Raw genomic sequence first — 21,903 nt, forward strand, 5'->3', positions numbered from 1 at the left:
GTTTTGTTTTTTTATTTTTAAAATGTTTTTGTTTATCAATGTTAAATGTAAAAAGTATAAAAAAGATTAAACTTCTTTTTAAAATAGATCGATAAGATCAATAATCGAGTGTTATTGTATCGATGGTTGTAGTTTGTACGGTGCTGCTTCCAACCGGCCGTCGGGGTCAACTTCAGCTAGCGATGGGGCTCCGTCCGTGTCAGCCGGTGGGAATCGTTCAAGGTTTGTTTATTATCGTTTTTCCGTCCATTTTACTTGAAATCTTTTCGACGAGGAGAAATGTCGAAGGGCCGCCCTTTGCGGTCCGCTCCGTCAAGCTCGTCGTCGTCGTCGAGTTGCATTATTGCTCGATGCCGAGTGTTTCAAGGCCGAACCCCTTTACCCCTCCACACCCTTGAATGTAAACAAGGGTGTTTTTCCATTTCAATTTCACCTCTTTTTCTACCGTTTTCTTTTTATTTTCCCATCTGACATTTGACTTGAACGATTTTATATCGTTTCCCGACAAGTTTGAAGTCGTTTCGGCCTCCTCTGATCTTCCTCATCCTTCGATGATGGAACAGCCATTATAAAAAACTTTTCGTCGAGGTCATATCACCCTTACGAAATCAATACACAATTTTTCTTTTTTTTGTGGCCTTTTGACCTTTTTTTAACTATCCGTGTCCCCATCTGACACATACAAACAATTTAACATGACACAATTTAATAAGTTGCGTGTACATCACATTGCCCAATGCGTCAAACCCACCCCCTTCAACAATCACAATCCACTTAATAAAACACAGTACACAAGTCTTTATCACAAAGAATCATTATTATTATATGTATTATTGTATGTATTATAAAATGTTTTTATGTCATGTTTTATATCGATTTATTATCGATTTATTATCGATTTACCTGAAAGATCAACTTTTATTATAAGAAAAATAATAAACAACTTCAAATTGACAACACTGTAACAATCAGCTGTGCATATCCACGCTGTTGTGTTATCATCAATTTGACAATTTATATTTACAAATTTGTTCAACTTCAACATATGTCCCTAAGAAATACACATTAAATACAAATATTGTATTACATAAACAAGCTTTTAATTATACTGTCCATTTTTTCTTCATAAAATCATAATTAATAAATTTAATGAGTTTATTTTAGTCTTCTTAGATTCAAGTCTTATCAGTGGCATGAGCTGAAACATGTAGTCATGACTTGTCTTGTGTGGCATTACACAATTCGTTTGTTTTGTTTTCCCAGATAAGTAGTAATTAAGTACTGGCCCTAATGAGTAGAAATATTTAATAACAATAATTTTGTGTTGATAAAACTGTTAAGTCGTTAGGGATCAAGTCCTATCAATGTTACCAACTGAAACAAATCGTACTGTAGTCACAGGATTTTTGTTTTGTTTTTTGTCATAAATAATGGGTTTTTATGGAAAGTGGTTAAACAAAAAATAACCAATTTGTTTAAGTCATGAGGGACGGTCAACAATGAAGCAATTTAGAAAAACGCCTTTTTTTCATTTTTTTGTCGATTTTTCGACTTTTTTTCGGGTCATCTTCAGGGCATAAAGTGTGGTGTTATTCTTCTGGTGTCATATTGGTTTTGTGTGAAAGAGTTTATTATTACTTAAAACCGTAAATATATTAACAATAATTTTAAGCTGGTAAGATTGTGCACAGTTGTTAGAGATTCGCTCTTATCAATGTCACCACCTGAAACTAATTTTTTTTAAACAGGTTCTGTCGGTGTTACCAGCTTAACACAATACCTGATAATATTTCTTTCTAATATGTACAATCGTTATTCTTACTTAACATGCAAAAAAAATTTACATACTAAATTTATTATGATAACAATAATCTTATGTTTGCAACACTGTTCGTCGTCTGGGATGATGTTTTATGTGTTACCAACTGAAACCAGTAACTTATAACTGTTCTTTTAATTTTATGTATTTTTTTGCTTCTAGTACTGGCGTTAATCATACTTAACATACCAAAAACATCAACGTAGAAGACAAATTTAATAATATATCAATATTGTGTTGAAAGACATAAGTGTCCATCCAATCGTGCATTTCTGATACTGGCATTATTCATATTTAATAAATGTGTTAAACGTCCCACGAGCATTACATGATTGCGAAGTTGGTACCGCTGAGTGTAGTGTTGCCAACATTGGATTTACTCTAGTTGATTAAATGTCTAATTGTTTTTTATTCCTTCCAGGCCTGAATGTGTTATTGAAGACTTGAAGGAGGATATTTGCAATCCACGATGGTGAGTTTCTATTTGTTTTAATTTTGTAATTACTTTCAAGATTAGCTTTTAATCGCAAGCAAACATACGATACATTTTATCTCTATTTATATAGTACTAAGGGGAGGGGGAGAACAAAAAAGAAGTCAACATGTTCTTCTTTGCTTTATTTTTTATTTATTTATTTATTTTGGGTCTTCCATTCCGTCCGAGATAACATTGTTCGAGCCCTAAAAGGTCACGATAACAATTGTTAGAACGGTTGGAAATTTATTTCGAGCACCGTATCTGAACGCTTTGTAAAAAAAAAAGTATAGTAGTAATAATAATAAAGCTAGTAAATATGTTGTGTACACAAAAATAAACAAAATAGAGAGGGGGAAAAGCATACACGTAGCTCTTAAAGGAAGGAAAGATCCAAATTTATCTCGGGTGTTTACAGTTATTTGACACTTCTCGAGTACCCTCCAAGTGTCATTTGTAACGACTGTTATCATTGCTATTATACCGATAGAATGACCCCTCTTGTCAATTTGTCGTAAAAATAAACCACTTATTTTTATAATACAAGGTTGGACGTGTAGCAAAACGAGTTTTTTTTTCTTTCTTCAATTAGTGTTAAAATCATTGATATTGAAATTAAAATTATTAAAAGTAAAAAGTATTAAATAAAATATTAATGTTACATGCAGTACATCAGTGTTGCCAACTATTATTATAATCGTTTTGCGGAAGTATAGGGAATAAACAGATTCTCTATCAGTGTTGCCAACTACTTAACATCGTGTCATGTTCGCACTAAATCTTAAGATAAATTAAAGTATAACAATTTAAGTCTACTATAATCAGTCAATTAGTGTTGCCTAAAATCTAGATAGTACCATCAAAATTTTATGATAAATTACAGTGTAACAATTTAATACCGACGTTTATTATTTTATATCAAATCAATCTTAATTATATCTTAATTGAGTGTAACAATTTAAGTCGGCAAGTCTGCTATAATAAATCAATCAGTATTGCCAAAAACTTAATACTAACATTAAAATTGTATGTTAAAATTGCAGGGTAACATTTTAAGTCGGCACGTCTGCTATATTTAATCCATCGGTGTTGCCAAAAATCTAGATAGTAACATTAAAAGTGTATGATAAATTAAAGTATAACATTTTAAGCCGGCAATCCTATTATAATTGATCAATCAGCGTGGCTGTTATTAAAATCATGTCGTGTTTGCTCTAAATCTTAAGATAAATTAAAGTAAACAATTTAAGTCGGCAAGTCGACTGTAAATAGTCAGTGTTGCCAAAAGTGTATACAGCAACATTAAAATGTTATTATAAATTACACGACAGCAATTTAAATTGGCAAGTGTGCTCTACTAATAATCAAAACAATGTTGCCAACTGTCTTCCATTCTTTTTCCACTTTTATTTTGTGTAACTTTGTGAAAGTTTACGGTTGTGTTTTTTTTGTTGTTGCCCCCTTAGGAACCCGACACGTACGTGAAGGGTGTGGGGGAGTATGACACCGAGGAATCGCTAGCTCAAGTTGACAACAAAGGTAAGAAAAAAATATATTTTTTTTAAATCAGTAAAACCATGCATGACTAACGTTTAGCCAAGTTTAAAAATACAAGATTTTTTGTAAGAAGATTATTTCCGGTCGTGATTCGGTTGAAGTTCAAGGTCTTATTGGGCCAAAATAATTCCCTACCTTTTTTTCTTTTTTCTTTTTGCCCTCCCCCTCTCTCTCTTTTTCTTCAACGTAATTCTCCGAGTGTCCTTGCCCCATTCAGGTTTGAAACCGTTTAATTTTTCGTTTTTACCGTGTGATTTCCGATTCGGTCGTACTTTTTGGGGCGATCCTTCGTTTTTTCGAATTGACCCATCGACCGCCCAAGTTATAAAAACTAACAGTAAGGTCATCAATAGTTGTGGATCTGACCGATATTCTGAAACTGTTGGATCATCATACCATTCTGCGTAACACTAGGCGAAGTGGAAACCGTTTCAGAAGTTCCCAATTCTTACAACGGATGAAATGTTCCTACTGTTTCAAAATTTCTGCTGCATATGTGTAGATTTTAGCCAAAAATGAAATTGTAAGAAAGCTTTCTCGAGGGAGTCTCTCAAAAGTTGGACCGTTCTCTAATTTCATCGCTGTACATAAGTTCCAAACAGTTTGAAATTCCTTGTTGCAGGTGGGGTTTTTTCTTTGACAAATGGTTCAACACCCATCGACCTCTTTTATGAAAGGCTTGCACACAACACATCACCTGAAGGCCTACCTGACCGTCCCGTCTTGAGCCCCCAGGCCCGTTTTAACCCTAGAACATCCGAGACGGGAGTCACGTAGGCTCGATCCTTAGGTTTTTCGACAAGGCCTTCCTGAATTTATTAATAAGAGGACGCCGAGTCTTTAAAAATAACTTACGCCGGACGTTGGGGCAGTCCCGGCTTCCTTCCGAACCGGAAAGCAGTTTTCACTTCCTGGTCCCGGACGGTGGGTTCGTACAGTTTCGCAGCAGGCCGGGATTTGAGATGACGCACTCCTGCACGTCGCCAGGTGTCCGCTTGCCAAATGGGTCGACGACTCGTGAACGGGGACGTCTTCCGGGTCGGTTTAATGAGAAGGGCCACGAGGTGGAAAAATCTATGGATTTCTTTCAGGCTCCCCCCCCAAAAGATGGAAAACAAATTCTACCAGCAAGACAAGACCCCTGAAGGACCACCATCACCAAACATCTATTTGCCCCGACTATTTTTTTTACTTTAGACCACTGAAAAATTTGACTGGAAAATTTAGAGAATTAGGACGAGCCCCCCCCCCCTTTGAATAAATTCGTCTATAAATAAACCGCCTGGCTGGTAAATAGGAGAACGGGACGACCTCGGCCGAGGCGCGAATCAACAACTTCGCACTTGTTTATATTTTTCCTAACCACGAACCGCTTTTATTTATCTCTTTTGATTTTATTCCGGGCACCCGCGAATAACCGTGTTTGCATTAAAAATAGACGATATGTGGGGCGGGGAAGTTTTTTTCTTCCTTCTTCTAGTGTATTTATCGTAAATAGACCTTGATGTTTTCATTATCAAAACGTTCCAATTTATTTATAGATATTAACTTTTTATAGGTAGTATCTTTCAACAGGTGTGAAACTTTGAATGTGTAACTTTTGCGCCGTTTTGCCCTGAATACGAATTTCGAAAGTGAACATTTGGATTGGTTAAAACGATTATCTTTGTGAAGTCTGACTCTTGACTTTAAGTTGGAACGTTTCACCCAATGCATAAGTTTGAATGTGAAACATTGTGAACACATTACGCTTGGTGTAGTTGATTCAAGGTGAAACTATGGAAAATTGGGATGTTTCACTCGGTGCATATTTTTGTGAAACTTTTGAAACAATTGGAATGTTTCATTTATGCGTTGTGGAACTTTAAAAAGTTGAAACGTGTACTAGTTACAAGATGGAACTTTGGGGGCCGTTTCAACCGGTGCATATGAAGTTTTTGGAATTTAAAACTTTTGAAATTGTCGAAACGTTTAACTGGGAGGACAACTTTGTTGATTTTATTTTTTTTAAGTTATAACGTTTCACCCGGTGTACAATTTTGAATATGTAGCTTTTGGTACGTTTTACCTGGTACACGCATTCGGGAAGTGATTGAAGGTGAACTTTTGGAAAGGTTGAAACGTCATCTTTGTGAAGTTGAACTTTTGAAACAGTTGGACCGTTTTATCTTTGTGAAGTTGAACTTTTGAAGTAGTTGGACAGTTTCATCTTTGTGAAGTTGAACTTTTGAAACAGTTGGACAGTTTCATTTTTGTGAAGTTGAACTTTTAACCCGGTGCAAATTTTTGTAAGGTGAAACTTCTAGAACAATCGGAATCATTTATGCGTTGTGGGACTTTAAAAAGTTGAAAGTGCACTAGTTTCGAGGTGGAACATTTGGGGTGTGTTTGGATGTTAGAAATTTTGAAATTGTTGAAACGTTTAATCCGAAAGACAACTTCGCTAATTGGAATTTTACGTAACGTTTCACTCGGTGTACAATTTTGAAGATTTACGCATATTCGGAAAGTAATACCTGCGAAATAGTTGGAACGTTTCACCTGGTATACGGATTTTGGAGGTGAACTATTGGAAAGGTAGAAATGAAACCACCAAGTATGAATTCAGCAGGTGGAACTTTTGGATAGGTTGGGACGTTCACCCGCTGCACATTTTTGGAAGGCGTAACTTCTGCAACATTGGAACGTCTCACTTAGTGCAAAACTTTGGAAGATCATGGCGTTTGAAATATTTCACCCAGTTCACGAATTTAGATGTAAAAGGTTTGGAATGTTCCACCCGGTGTTCAATTTTGAAGTTGCAACATTTTATCTGAAGTATAGTTTTGAAGGTTACCTTTTGCAAAGGTTGGAACGTTTCAATTTGTATTGAATTTTTCTGACTTATCAATGAAATGTTGAGTAAAACATTAGCATTTGTTCAAAATTAATTAAACGGTCATATTACTGAGTTATCATTGTTGTGTTAGAGATCTGTTAATCCTAATTGTCTTTGATGAGCGATAACACCAGTTTGCAAAGGAAATGATGTGATTATCCCTTGGCTTTCGACTGGAGACGGCGGTGATAAGAACTGTTTGTGTGTTTGCCTGTTTTGTATTTACACGCAGAAGTCGAACGGTTTCTCGACCCTGGGACGTCATTCAGTGATTTAATCAGAAAAAGTTTTTAATTTAGAACCGAGTTTCATTTTCCTCTTTGGCCAAGGAAGTCGACCGACGACGGAAAGAGCTAGTTTGACCGCCTTTTCTCCTGGCAGGGCGCTCGGAAGCTGGCATCGGTCGTGGCCGCCTATTTCCAGAGTTTTTTCGTTTTCCCCACTCGATGTCAATTCCCCGGCAGAAATTATTTCAGTACCCGGTGGTGCTTTTCTCCGTTCCCTGCCCCAACACGCCGCCCGTTGTCAACATCCTCCCAGTTTCGATCCGTTTCCGACCTTTAACCAACCTCCACCTCTGTATAGACGAGAATCCAACCTTTTATGGCCCGAAATTGAATCCCATCCTGTTCAAATCGTCCCGTCAAAGGGTTCACGGCTTTCCCCTTTCGTCCGGCCGAGACCTTGCGGAATAATCCGGACGGATTTGACTTACAGATATATTTTCCTCCCTGAAGGTCCACCTTCGCCGAAATCCGCCATCCTTCGACGGGTTCAACAGCCCGCCGCACGCCGGGTTTGAATTTAATTTTAAAACGGACGCCGGGCCTTCTGAGACGGGATCGCCCATCTTGGGGCGCTTCCAATACTCTTACACCCCCGTCTGAAAGGTGTCTTTGCCCGTTGGGAATTGTTGAACCCCTGGCCACTGATCTCGTATCGTTCATTTTGACTCCAATGTTGAAAATTAAACATTTACAAAAATTACTGGGCGTTTTGTCGGTTTAAAGGTTGAACCGAACATTTAGAACGATTCATTCTCTCTCCGACCATTGTACGTTTCGAATTGTAAAAAATTGAACTTATGAAACTATTGGAACGTTTCACCACGATATTCAACTTGGTTGAGGTGCTACTTTTCAAACTTAATAACTTAGCATTAACCCGATAAACAACTTGGCTATGTGGAACTCTTGGAAAGTTAACAGCGAAATTAGAATTTGAAACGGTTGGAACGGTTCACCCGGTGCACAGATTGGGAAGGTGAAACTTTTTCACAGTTGGAACTCTTCACCCAATGTCCAATTTTGCTTGTTGGAACTTTTGTGAAGCGAATCCTTAGTACTAGTCGAATTTATGAAACATTTAATCAGGTGTACAACTTTGCTAGTTGGAATTTTTGAAACGGTTGGAACTTATTCACCTTAAGGTGTAAATTTTGAAATTAATGAAAGGTTTCATTTATGTCGTCGAACTTTTGAAACAGTTGGAACGTTTCACCCAGCACCCAGACCAAGAATTTTTGTAGATGGAACTTGTGAAACGGTTGAGATGTTTCACCCGATATACAATTTCGAGGATGCAACATTTTTCCCGGAGATGGGAACTTCTGAAACCGTTGGAACATTTCAGCCGGTCTACGAATTTCGAAGTTGGAACCTTTTTGTGAAATGGACAAAAGTGATAACATCTCACCAGGTTTACGTGTTAGAAAATGAAACTTTGAGGACGTTTCATGCTGTGCATGAATTTTGAAAGTTGGAACTTTTTAAACTCTTGAAATGTTTAATCTGGAAAATGACTTTGCTAATTGGAACTTTTAAAAAAATTGGAACATTTCCTCCGTTGTATGCGTTTGATGGTGGAATGTTTGGAACAGTTGGAATGTACCTAATGTAATTTGGAAAGTGTAACTATTGAAACGTTACACCCAGTGCGAAATTTGAAACTTTTCATGAAATTGGAAGTTAAAACTGTTGAAAATATTGAAAATTTGCACTGTTTACTTGGGGGAAAATTAGAACGTGTTGAACGATGTACTATAAAATATTGCACGTCTCCAACCTTTGAGGGAAGTGTTTGTAACTATTGGAACTATTTATCCCCGTTCAACATTTAAAATTTTGGAATGTTCCATCATTTATTTTAAAATTCGAACTTTTGAAACGTTTCCGCTCTACACCCTTGAGCAACATGGGTTGTTTTAACAGGTCTTTTGAAAATGTAATATTATACGTGCGTCACTAGTGTTTCATCAGATTCAGGTTCTGCAGGGCGAAGAAATGTCAACGTGGCTCGGTCAGAACGAACTGCGCATCGGGCCCGGAGAAATTAATTGTTTTTCTTTTTTTTCTGTATGGAAAATCGTGTCGTATCGTCTGCCGGTTTGTCCTCGAAAAAGATTTATCAGAAAGTTTTTTTCTGTGTACCCCCCCCCAAGTTGTGTGTTGTTTGTGGGTTTTCGAATTTTTTACGTCACGATAGGTGGTACGGGAGATACAACACGTTTTTTCTGTTTGTTTTTTCTCCATATGGAACGATATCTCGGTTACCACGGGGTGGACGCTGCACGAGAGGTGATACCTTGTAGATATTTTTTGGTACGGAATTGGGTCAAATTTTATCGGCCGATTCGGAGGAGGAAGGTAGTTAGTTTACGTTTTTCAACTTTTTTGTGGGGCCAAAGGTAAAAAGTCAGGGAAGAAAGAAATGTTCAATCCCCCCCCCAAAAAAAAAAATCACCTCATAATCATATCTTGTAAATATTTGATTGCCCTGTACAAAAACCTCGTGAGGATTTTCGTTTTTCAACGGGAGGTGGCCTTGGTTCTTTTTTTAACTGCGAATGAAATGGAAATTAGCGATTCGATAACGATGTTGTGCGGGCCCCCGGGCGAGACAAAACGCCAGAGGATTTAAGAAAAAAACCGAATGGGAAATATGGGAATGTTCGGGACACTTGGAACGTTTCGCTCTCACTCCAACTATGGAACTTTGAAACGGTTGGAACGTTTCACCCGGTGAATGAATTTGGATGGTGGAACTTTTGGAACGTTTCACACTGTGTCCAATTTTGCTATTTGGAACTTTTGAAACGATTGGAACATTTAAGCAGGTGCACGAATTCAGAAGACAGACCTTTTTTTTCCATCCACCTCCCCGCCGTACCTGTGGGTCTGTCTTCTGAATTTGTGCACCTGCTTAAATGTTCCAATCGTTTCAAAAGTTCCAAATAGCAATGAAGACAGACCTTTTGAAATTATTCACCCAGTGTAGAGCAAGGAACTGTTGGAACGTTTAACCCTGTGCACTAGTTCTAAGTGTGGAGCTTTTGGAACGTTTCACTTTTGAGAAGTAGTGCTTTTCAAACAGTTATAACATTTTTTCACTTGTGGAACCTACGTCGCTCTCCAATTTTATAACAAATCACACTTTGAAGTGGTTGGAACGTTCTAGGTTTGGAATGTTTCACTTTGAGAAGTGCTTTTCAAACAGTTATAACGTGATTTTTTCCTTCTCTTGTGGAACCTTCAATGGCTCTCCAATTTTATAATAAATCACACTTTGAAACTATCGGAACGTTCGAAACTCGCGAGAACTTTTTGAACATTTTCAAACCGTTGCAATAGTTGGAACGTAACAATCTCCCTTCAGTTTTTATCGTTTTCCACTATTGGAACGTTCCCCTATCCCTCCAACTGTAGGAAAATTTATACTTACACTTGGAGGAACGCGATAACTTTTACATTTTTGGTCCATGTCGTCCATCGCTCTGCAACCTTCATGCCTTTTCTCATGAAGGCTTGAATTTAAAAAAAATTACAATTTCTCTCATGTTGCTTGACACCGTCGCGACCGAAACACCTATCGGACGAGGTTCCCGGGGTTCTAAAAATAACTCCGGTTTTCGTTTTCGACATCAAAGCGGAGAGGGGAAGAAAGATAAGGGAACATTAAAAAAAAAAAAAAAAAAAAAACTGCTTATATTGTTGAAATGATAAAGGCGGGATGATTATGTAGATACACTTTTTGTAAATGACGGTCGTACTGATAAATTTGTTGTTTCTCATGCTCATCAGGTTGAAGGATTTACAAACACAACGCGATCCTTTGAGATGGTTTTTAATGCCGCTCAATTTTGAACGTCAAAAACGTGAATTATAACACCTGAAGTCAATACAAGTCTATGTTTGTATAAGAACCCCTTCCTACGTGGATTTCATTGGGATGTGGCTGTATTTATTGGCGAAAATGGTTGAGTGTGTATGCGTGGGCGAGTCTGAGACGGAATATCGAGTACCTCACAGACTAGTCGGAGAATCTAGGTTAATATTTGTAGTATGAAAGGGCACTGGACCAATACAAAAACCCTGGTGACTAACCCTATGTGTGAATGTATTTATAGCGCAAATGTATATTGACTGGCCTGTGGCGGCTAGTTAATATGTTAATGAGCGCGGGCAAGTCGCCGAGTAATATTAAATCTACGGCGACTACACGACTTTTATTTGTACATGAGGCTCGAAGGGTTCTACTCTGTACGAATGTATTTCTTTGCGTGAAGGATGGTAAGACGTTGAGGTTATAAACACCATGCCGTCTTCCCGGCTGTATTGTAAATAATATAGTGGCTAAATGTAGTCATGTAACATTGATTTAGGAACATAAGCCGCGTATGGAAGAGTGGAAGAGTATAAAATGACAGCACCAATATAAGCAATAAGAAAAAGAACGCGATATGGAAAATATATGGCCTTAGCAGTTAGCCAGCAAAAAGTAAAAACAAATAGACCTCTTATGCGTACTAATTAATTATTCTAAATTTAATTACAAATTTTACGAAATGAAAGGCCTCCATTATCCCCACATTATGCCGAAATATTCATAGTTAACTTTGAAAAAAAAAAAAGCTTATTCATATGGTCGGGAACACTAGAGAATCTAAAAAGAATTCCACCAATTTTTTACTCCTGTATAAATTATACATTGGAAATAAATAAAGGTGGTTGTTTAAACTTTTTAGACATAAAACTGTCCTTAATAAATAACCTAATTGAAATAGACGTACATAGAAAACTCAACTGCAGACGCCATAATACCAGCAGATTCTTTTCACCCATAGATCCAAAAAGCTGCTGGATTCATTTGGCTCGAGCTATTTTGAAAATCCCATTAACACCTGATAATTATTAAAAAAGGATTACAAACAATTAAAACTTTGGTTAAAAACAATGGCTATCAAGAAATATTTATCGATAGGTTGCTAGTAAAACGAATTAAAAAAAAAAAAAATTAAAGAAACAATCGGACTCGGCCACCCCACCATGAATCATTGTTTTCGTTGCTTGCCAGACATTGGTGAACTATCAGAAAAAGTAGGGAAAATTCTTAAAAAGACCTGAACCTAAAGACAAGGTTGACAAATCTGGATTTACAAACTTAATTGTAATGATTGCGATATTAAACATATAGGACAAAGCGACAGAGAAATTAAAACTAGAGTTAAAGAACAACACTTGCCTAAATCGAACCTTTTTTAACTGAATAACCGTCTAACTCTTAACACCGTCTATATGAAACAAAACACAATTTTAATTTAAATTTAAATACAACATTGTTACACAGTTTCAACAAAGGGAGGGAACTAGATTGGTTTGAGAAATTTACAATTAAAAAAACATAAAATTAAACTTGGAGATAAATGCAAAATAATATAATGGATTTTTATTTACCTCCTATTTTAAACATGTACCTAAATCATATTTGACACACAAATTAATCCCTAAATTACATGTTTGAGAGACGTGTATTTCCTTCAACTTGATGATGGTTTAATGGTCGAAATCCGGATCGTTGTAACCAACAAATCTATCAGCAGAAGTATCATTTATGTAAATCTGTATTTATGCCCTGCGCCCCCTCCGTAATTTCAAAATCGTCTGGTTTCGCACTGCCGCCAACTTAAACGGATTACCGCATTTTTCCTTTTTAAATTTAAACCTGAATCTTAGATTACATAGTCAAATCATCAATTCAAATAATTATTGGCAAAAATAAGCAGAAAAGTGTATTGTTTATCAGATGTCTTATAGGTCGAAGCTTGCATAAAAAGGCTTGTCTGTTTCTTTTTTTCCTTTTTTTTGACGGGTTCACAATTAAATAAATAAATAAAAAATATAAAACCGCGGATTTCAGTGTGTCAACCGTGAAGAAAGTTAACGCTGGGAACATCGCCCTTGACCGGAGCCGTCTGCTGCTGGCAACATCGCCTTTTTTCCTTCTATAGCCCCCCCCCCCTTCAGTTGTCGGCTGCATAACACTAAAACGAACTGCGTTCTTTATAGAAGGATCCTACTAAGGCGTGGGAAGGGGAGAATTATGTGATCCCGAATGATTTTTTTATATTTTTTTATTCTTTTGCAATACAAAGTAAAAGCCGATGACACGTCCGTTCCTCGTTTCGAAGTGTTGAACTCGCTATTTTTGTGTTGTTACTAACGAGCCTGCTCGTTTTTTACGGTCTATTTTAATCGTACGTACTCAAATGAAATTCCCAGGATGACATGACAGGACTACCGACGAAATGTACTTTTGTCGCCAACGAAATCTAGTAATGCATGTGTTCAAATTAGGTTTCAAAATTGTGTATTTTTTCACACAATCAAAAGATTCTACATTATTTTGATGGTAGTGATATAGGGAAAAAACTGCTCGTGTCGACAACTAAAATTGGTTCTATCGGTCGGCATATTCTCTATATTTTGACCTCAAATTAAATAGAACTTCAATTAAAATTAAAATTTCCTCTTCGTTGGGACAGTTCGTCGCATTTAATGGAATAAAATTATTTGTAACGATATATTCAAGACTGTTGGCAACACTGAAATATAATGGAAAACATAAAACAAAATAGTTTGTCACTTTTGACCACATTTTAACTCATCAAATGAAATGGAAAGCATAAAATAAAATTGTTTTGCCTCTACGGGCCACACTGTTAGAATGAAATAATACGGCTGGTCTCTGTCGACAACACTGTTAAACAGTAAAATAAAAAAAATAAAAATTAGTCCCAGTTGGTAACACTGTTACCCTATGTAATAAAATGTTTGATCTCTACTGGCGACACTGTTAGCATATCAAATAATGTGGCTGATCTCTGTTGATACATTATTACTCAAAGAAATAAAATGGATGTTCTCTACTGGCCACATTGTTAACCTATAAATAGGAAACAGTTGGCAACCATATTATTCTATGAAATAACATGATTGGTCTCTCTGTTAGCAACACTGTTTTGGCCTATGGCTGTTAGCTCAGCCAAATGAAATGGAGTAAATAAAATCAACAAATGGTTTATTTATGATGTTAGCATTGTTCATTTACTCATCAAATTAAATGGAAACAAAAATAAAATTGTTGGCTTATGTTGACAACACTGGTTAACTCACCAAATGAGATGTGATAGATTAAATGGAATACACAAAATCAAAAGGTTGAGCTCTATTGGGTACACTGTTCACTCATCAGATTAAATGGAATACATAAAATTAAGTGGTTGGTTTATGGTGGCAACAATATTAACTCATCCAATTAAACGGAAACAACTGGAAGCAAAAATAAATAAAACAAGCAAAATCGAACAACATAGTTCAGCAACATAGCACAATCGATGTCGCAACATAGTTAACATCAAATTATATAAACGCAATATATAAAATAAAATTGTTGGTTTATGGTGACAACACTGTTAATTGAACAAATTAAATGGAATACACAAAATCGAATGGTTGATAACTATTGGTAAACATAATGTTCACTCATCAGGTTAAATAAAATACATAAAATCAAATTGTTGGTTTATGATGGCAACACTGTTAACTCATCAAATTAACTGGAATACATAAAAGAAAATTGTTGGTTTATGGCAACACTGTGAATTGAACAAATTAAATGGAATAAACAAAATCAAATTGTTGGTTTATGAGCAACACTGTTAACACGCCAAATTAAATGGAATACACAAAATCAAATTATTGATATTTAGTGGCATCGCTGTTAACTCATAATATTAACTGGAATAAATAAAATAAAATTGTTGTAATCAGTTGGCAACGCTGTTAATTTATCAAATTAAATGAAAGGCGTGAAATAAAATTGTTGACAGCCGTGGTGATTTTTTTTTTTAATTTTGTAGGGTTGGCATGCCGGTACCGGCGCACGTTTTCTCTCGTTTAGTCTTAGTTGTGTTTGTCCGTAATACTGCCGGAAAGCCGGCCGGCCGGCGTTGGCCGAGCAAATGCGCAGTAAGGGGCCGACTCGTCGACTCTAGTTATGGGGGGGGCGTGTGGCGTGACGGCCGTTCGTATCTGCGTAGTTGGCCCACCGATCGGGAACCTATTTAACAAGGTCTGCCCCACCCCTCGGGTCAGTCGGAGACACAACGGCGTTCCACTCGGCTGCTGCAACCAGTCCTTTCAAACCGGCCGATATGCCGTTCTAGGGCGTTTTTTCCCCTAACACCACCCAGCCATATACCGGCCCCCTTTTTTGTTTGTTTTTGTTTTTCCTTTTTATAATCGTTCTCCAGTTAAACACGACCGGCCCATTTTTTAAGTACAAATCCGGGAGATTTTACCCCGAAAATCTGTGATATTCTAGTGTGTATTTTCTCGTGGCTCGTGTCGCGTCAAAGTTCCTACTTGATTTGTATAGTAATATTTGTTCGTTCTATACGACGAGGAGACAATAAAAAATATATTTTTTTATTAATAAACATTTCGACGTAAAGATGGTTGAGAGGATTTTGGAAGAGTTGCACGGCGAAGAGCCCATTTCTGGCCGTAAGTAAAAAAAAATTACAACTTAAAAAATGCAGTTGGCAACACTGTTTTAGTTAAAAACATTGACAAGGTCTTTTTTTTAAACTAATCTGGTTCTGCTTTTTAAAAATCAGGCTAACCAACCAAAACGCAAAATTGTCGTACCGAAATATTTTTTGCGAAACCCTGTTTATAATTAAACACATACACATACTTTCATTTAACATTAAACGTGTTATTTATATATAATAGGTTATTTTGAAAAACTCAATTTCCACTTAAATTCTTTTTAATCTGGCCTGCCGACCAAAACACAAATAATTGATGTTATTTTCTTACCTAATCCCTTGCGAGAACATGCACATGGCATTTTGCGTACAAAAACTGTATAGTATTTCAATTTTAAGATAACATTTATTTGTAAAAAATATTCTTGTAGTTACATTTGTTTATAAAACCAGATTTGCTAACCAATACACAAAATCCGTTATTTTTCTTGCCGAATAACCAAATACATCCTATATATTTAATTTTTCTTATTATAAAGTTTATTTTCTATTTAGCATATATAATTTTTTTTTTACGGAAAAAACATTCTTGCAGTTAAATTCGTTTTTAAAACCAGGTTTGTCAACCGATAGAAGTTATTTTCTTGCCGAAAATAACTAAATACACCCTGTATATTTCATTTTTTGTTACAAAAACTGTATAATATTTCCGTTTAGAATATATAAATTAGTTTATACGAAAAAACATTCTTGCAGTTAAATGCGATTTTACAACCAGCTTTGCCCACCAATACTCAAAATACAAGTTATTTTCTTGCCGAATAATAACTTAATACACCCTGTATAATTCATTTTTTCTTACAAAAACAGTGTAATATTTCCTTTTTAGAATATATAAATTTGTCTTCACGAAAATAAAAATTGTTGCTGTTAAATTTGTTCCAAAACCAAGCTTGCCAACCAAAACACAAAATTTGACGATATTTTGTGGTTGACTTGCGAGACACCACCCTGTATATTGAATTTTTTCTAAAATCATGAGAACATTTTCCTTTTAAGATATTATTATATTATCTAATCATATCAATACAAGAAAAATCTGATTATTTAATCAGGCCTACCAACCAAAACGCACAAATTAATTTTAATTTTAACAAAAATGTTCTTCCCTAATGTCTTTCGAGGCCCCGTCTATTGTATTTTTACTTAAAAATCAGTGTTTATCTTTTAGGCATTAATTAATAATAATAGTTTTGACGAAGAAAATAAATTCTTTCGACATTACTGTATCTTTCTCATAATAGCAATCTATTTGTCTTTTAGGTATTAAAGTAATACTAGTTTTGACTAAGATATTAAATTCTTGCCCTTAAATCCGTTTTTAAGTCAGGCTTGTCAACCAAAACGCACAAATTGACGTTATTTTCTTTACTAACGACTTTGCAAGACCAAGATCCTGCCAACAGTACAATTGTAACTAAAATTGCATCATAATCTTGGTTTTCAGACTCGTCTCAATTCTGACGCGCATTGCATCATCAGTCAAATAAATATAAATAATTAACGGTCTAGAACGTTCAACGGACAAATATCAACGGTCGGACTCGCCCAGCTGGTGATGACACACTCACACCTCGGGTCTAGAACGTTCCTTATCCGACACGTATGTTAAGCGTTCGTGGCGTGCTATAATTTTTATTTTTTGTTTATTAGATTCTCCGTTAAAACAACATACAGTCAAAAAAACTCGTATGATCACATGTACAAAAACAATAATCGCGAGAATAAAGGGTTAGAAAGGTCACCAAAACAAATACACGATCCCATCAACAACAAAAACGATCAGCTCTTAAACAAAATGGTTTGTAACCAATCCCATTGATAATAAAAAATAAATTATTGTTGCCAACGTTGGTGTGGTGTTAAGAAAACATGAAACTCGCCAAATTGTCATGTTTATTTTAAGGGTCCCCCCTACCAAATTTATAATTTTACGAGTCTTTTGTATTCAAAGTAAACAGTGTTACTAAATAAAAGGCCCTTTTATCAAAAATCAAGCGATATTTTGATGAAACCCATATTTGTTAAGTGGTCATAATTGACCATATTAATTATTCCAATAAATTATTCTTTTCGTCTAAGGTTTTTTACATTTTTTCATCCCAACCAAAAACCATAGATGAAAATAATAATTTTTTGGTGAAGTGTTAAGAAAATGTGAAACACCAAATTTATGTTCATTTAAGGGTCTCCCACCAACTTATCTTTTTAAAGGCCTTTTTCCAATGTAAACAGTGTTGCCATATGTTTAAAAAAAGGTCCTTTTTATTATAAATCATGCACCATTGGCAATTTTTGGTGAAGTGTTAACTCTCCAAATTGTCATGTTTTTTATTTTAAGGGTCTCACCCCGCCCACCAATAATACGAAAAATCAATCAATGCTTCCAACTTTTGGTGAAGTGTCAAGAAAACATGAAACTAACCAAATTGTGTTCATTTTAAGGTCTCCCCCCAACCAACTTTATCTTTTTAAGGGTCTTTTTTTCCAAAGTAAACTGTTTTTTCAAACAATTACCTGCAATTACAAATCACTCAATGTTGCCAACTTTGTTGGTTTAAGGAACATCTAGAAACTTGCTTAACTGTCAAGTTCATTTTGAGGATTCTTTTCTCCAAAGTAAGCAATGTTACTAATTTTGGTGAAGTGTTCAGAAAACATAAAACTTGCCAAATTGTCATGTTTATTTTAGTCCTTTCCTCCAAAGTAAGCAATGACCTTAGGGGCCTTGTTCAGTATACAAATGAAAACAGTCAACCAAATGAAATATTATTATTGCAGAAATGTGTGGTGATTAGTGACCGTTAGACTATGATTACTTGGTTTCGTTAGATGTGATCTGATGTGAATGTTGGCACGATAAAAAAAAATGTTTTTTTGAAACCTATGTCACATCAAACGGCATCTCATGATATCCAAATAATTAACACAATTACCTCATTTTATTTTACTGCTTTTAGTCTTCTACCTCTGGCTTATCCAAGAGGCACAAATTAAATGGATTGAGATAAGAAAAGTACTGCAATATTTTTGTTACATTAATAATTTTCAGGCTGTAATAAAATTACAGCTGGCAGCTTGGTTGCATCAGCAACTTTTCGCTGGGTGAGTCACTGCACCCCCCCACTGGGCAAATCCAATTATATTTTATTTGAAACAAATCTTAAAAACCTTGTTAAATAGATAAATGTTTTTTAATATATATTTTTTTAATGGTAATTGTTCTTTTTTTTTCCAGAAGAGGCAGACTCCGGTGTTCTTCGTGACAAGACAAATGATGCCGCGATAGAGCGTGAGGCCGTGAAGGAGGCAGCGAAGAAGACCCGGAGGAGGAAGAAGACGACGGCCAGTTTTGTTACGTCATGCTTCCAAGACCTTTACAGACTGACGGACGAGGTGTTGGGGAGGGGCGCATACGCATCTGTAGTGACATGCGTCAACATTCTCACCGACATGGAGTTCGCTGTGAAGGTGATTGACAAGATACCAGGCCACCCGAGGGCGAGGGTGTTCCGCGAGGTTGAGACTTTCCATCACTGCCATGGCCACCCCAACATCATCCAGCTGCTCGAGATGTTCGAAGATGATACACACTACTACCTCGTATTCGAGAAGATTGTTGGTGGTGAACTTCTTTCCCGTATCCAAGAGAAAGACAAGTGAGTAATTCATAATCTCTCTCTCTCTCCCTCCATCCCCCCTCCCCTCTCCCTCCCTCCTCTCTCTCTCACTCTCNTCTCTCTCTCTCTCTCTCTCTCTCTCTCTCTCTCTCCTTTTTTTTTTTTTTAACTGATGTGTTTCTCTCTGTCTTTAGGTTCACTGAGAGGGAGGCTGCTGAGATAATACGTGACCTGGCGACTGCCCTGAAATTCCTCCACTCCAAGGGCATCGCTCACAGGGATCTGAAGCCTGAAAACATCCTTTGCGTCTCGACTGAGAGCCTCAGCCCGGTAAAACTCTGTGATTTGGACTTGGGCTCAGGCATCCGATTTTCAAGCACCGGGCCCATGTCGAACCCAAGGTAAAAATTCATAAAACTTTTTTTTTTTAATCTTAATAAAATGACAAATCTTAATACTACATATGTTTATTTTATTCAGACTGCATTCACCAGTCGGATCAGCAGAATTCATGGCGCCTGAAGTTGTAGAGACGTTCCTAGCATCTTCGCATGCTGAAGCGTCATACGACAAACAGTGCGACCTTTGGTCGCTCGGTGTCATCCTGTACATACTCCTCTGTGGCTACCAGCCGTTCTGGGGATTCTGCAAGGGCGACAACTGCTGCGCAGACTGCATCGACTGCCGAGTGGCGCTCTTCGACAACATACTTGAAGGGAGGATCGTATTCGACCGCGAGGGTTGGGATGGTGTGAGTGAGCAAGCCAAGGTGAGGTGGAAAACAGTTATTACAATAATAATTGACCCAATATTTATAAACTTAGCAAGATGTCAAATTATAATTAAAAAATAAATGTTAGATAACACTCACTAATTATTTCCATTTTAAATTTTTGTTTCTTCAAAGTAAACATATTTGCCATGTTTTACAAACAGTCCCTTTTATCAGATAACAAGTCAGTGGTGTGTTAACAAAACATTTTGAAATTCACCAAATTGTGATATTTATTTTAAGGGTCTCCCCTCAATTACACTAAAAAATAAATCCATGTTGCCAACTTTGGTGGTTTTAAGAATACATCTGAAAACTCTCGAATTGTCATCTTTTAAGAATCTCCCTCATGAACAAATCACTCAATGTTGCTAACTTTGGTGAAGTGTTAATAAAACCATGAAAAATCAATCAATGTTGCCAACTTTGGTAAACCATTAAGAAAAATCATGTTTCAAGAAAACTTATTATCTTGAAATTAATCCAAATTGTCATGTTCATTTAAGGGTTCCCCCACCAGCATATCAATCAATGTTGACAACTTTGGTGAAATGTTAAAAAATAATCAGCAACTCGCCAAAATATCATGTTTATTTTAAGGGTCTCCCCCACCAACAAATCAATATTGCCAACTTTTGTGAAGTATTAAGAAAACTGGAATCATCTTGAAATTCACAAAATTGTCATCATTTAAGAATCTCCCTCACCAACATTAAAAATCGAGCAATGTTGCCAATATTGTGGAAGTGTTAAGAAAATCTTGAAAGTTGCCCATTGTCATGTTCATTTTAATGGACCCCCCCACTGACCAATAATACAAAAACTCAAGCAGTGGGTGCCATCTGTGGTGAAATGTTTAGAAAATCATTCACCAATTTTTTTTTCACCCTCACAAAATTGAGTAATATTGCTAACATATGGATGAACGCCTAATTCAAACTCGCCATATTTCAAGGGACCTGTTATCCGAATATGATGCATTCTCATCAACTTTGGTGAAATGTTGGGGGAGGGACAAGTTCATAATTTTTAATTTGAATTTTTGCTTACCTTTTTCTTTTAGGATTTGGTGTCACGGCTGCTGATAAAAGACCCAGAAAGAAGACTGACAGCGGAGGAGGTGCTGGAACACCCCTGGGTGGCCGGCCTGTCCGCCGAGGGCAGCAACGCCCTTGAGACACCTCGCATAATAAACCGTAACAGCTCGGCGAAAGAGCTGTCGTCGCTGGCCGAGTCTGCCATGTGCCTCAACCGCGTCGTCGTTCAGCAGCTGTCGATATGCCAGGCGGCAGCACCGGTGGGGACGGCTGACAACCAGCTCAGCCCGGTCCAGGCCTCGGCGCTCCTCTCGCGTCGACAAACGCAGACAGTCTAGTCCCTGTAGAGAGCTCGAGATTTCTTTGTATGTTTCATTTTTTCATTTGCCTTTTATATAATATATTATTCTTTTTTTTTTTCTTTTTTTTCTTTTTTAAATAAAAACAAGACCTGTAAATAAGAAAAGAAAAATCCGAAGGTGAGCGTAGTGGAAAGAAGAGAAAAATATATTGATGTTACCTTCCAAAAAAAAAAAAAAAAAAATTCTCATAAAGTTGTCTTTATTTTTTTATTTTATATTTTATTTTTCATTGGTTCAGTCTTCCTTGGGGGCTTGTTATATGTAATAGTTCTTAAGAATTATTACTTGTAGCCACTATTTTAATTTTTTTTTCTGTTTTGTTTTTTAAAAACGAAAACCAGGTGTATCAATAAAATTGAAAGAAAAGGCGTAAACTGGGTGGATAAATAATTAAAAAATAATAATATAGAAGGAAGGGTTTTTTATAATATATATAGATAAAACAAAGGATATTGTTGAAATAAAAAAATGAATTTTATATTTTTATATGCCA

General features: G+C 36.3%; 2 protein-coding genes across 5 annotated transcripts in view; one reads left to right on the forward strand and one right to left on the reverse strand.

Moving 5' to 3' along the window:
• Positions 1 to 10,820, reverse strand: part of LOC106663127 (PDF receptor) — a 46,260-nt gene extending 35,440 nt beyond the window's left edge. For all 3 annotated transcript variants that reach the window (XM_014387718.2, XM_024226848.1, XM_024226849.1), the window contains exon 1: positions 10,450 to 10,820. In XM_014387718.2, the coding sequence (XP_014243204.2) occupies positions 10,450 to 10,497 (48 nt within the window). In that variant the 5' untranslated portion in view covers positions 10,498 to 10,820. The remainder of the gene's footprint in view (positions 1 to 10,449) is intronic.
• On the forward strand, positions 152 to 21,469 carry LOC106663126 (MAP kinase-interacting serine/threonine-protein kinase 2). Of its 2 annotated transcripts, XM_014387716.2 has the most exons (7): positions 152 to 222; positions 2,241 to 2,291; positions 3,761 to 3,833; positions 18,858 to 19,278; positions 19,434 to 19,640; positions 19,720 to 20,008; positions 21,075 to 21,469. In XM_014387716.2, the coding sequence occupies exons 2-7, from the start codon at positions 2,289 to 2,291 to the stop codon at positions 21,384 to 21,386; spliced, it is 1,305 nt and encodes a 434-aa protein (XP_014243202.1). In that variant the 5' UTR covers positions 152 to 222; positions 2,241 to 2,288; the 3' UTR covers positions 21,387 to 21,469. The 2 variants fall into 2 exon arrangements, with proteins under 2 accessions (XP_014243202.1, XP_014243203.1); XM_014387717.2 differs by lacking the exons at positions 152 to 222; positions 2,241 to 2,291; positions 3,761 to 3,833 and adding an exon at positions 15,143 to 15,572.
• Positions 21,470 to 21,903: the final 434 nt, after the last annotated feature.

Source organism: Cimex lectularius, unplaced genomic scaffold (assembly GCF_000648675.2).
Source record: "Cimex lectularius strain Harlan isolate CLEC.00 unplaced genomic scaffold, Clec_2.1 scaffold14, whole genome shotgun sequence".
NCBI classification, from domain to species: domain Eukaryota; kingdom Metazoa; phylum Arthropoda; class Insecta; order Hemiptera; family Cimicidae; genus Cimex; species Cimex lectularius.

Coding starts and splice junctions, on each gene's coding strand:
- LOC106663126 (XM_014387716.2), top strand. Junction 3,834..18,857: donor AGCTCAAGTTGACAACAAAG/GTAAGAAAAAAA, acceptor TTTTTTTTCCAG/AAGAGGCAGACTCCGGTGTT. Junction 19,641..19,719: donor GGGCCCATGTCGAACCCAAG/GTAAAAATTCAT, acceptor TATTTTATTCAG/ACTGCATTCACCAGTCGGAT.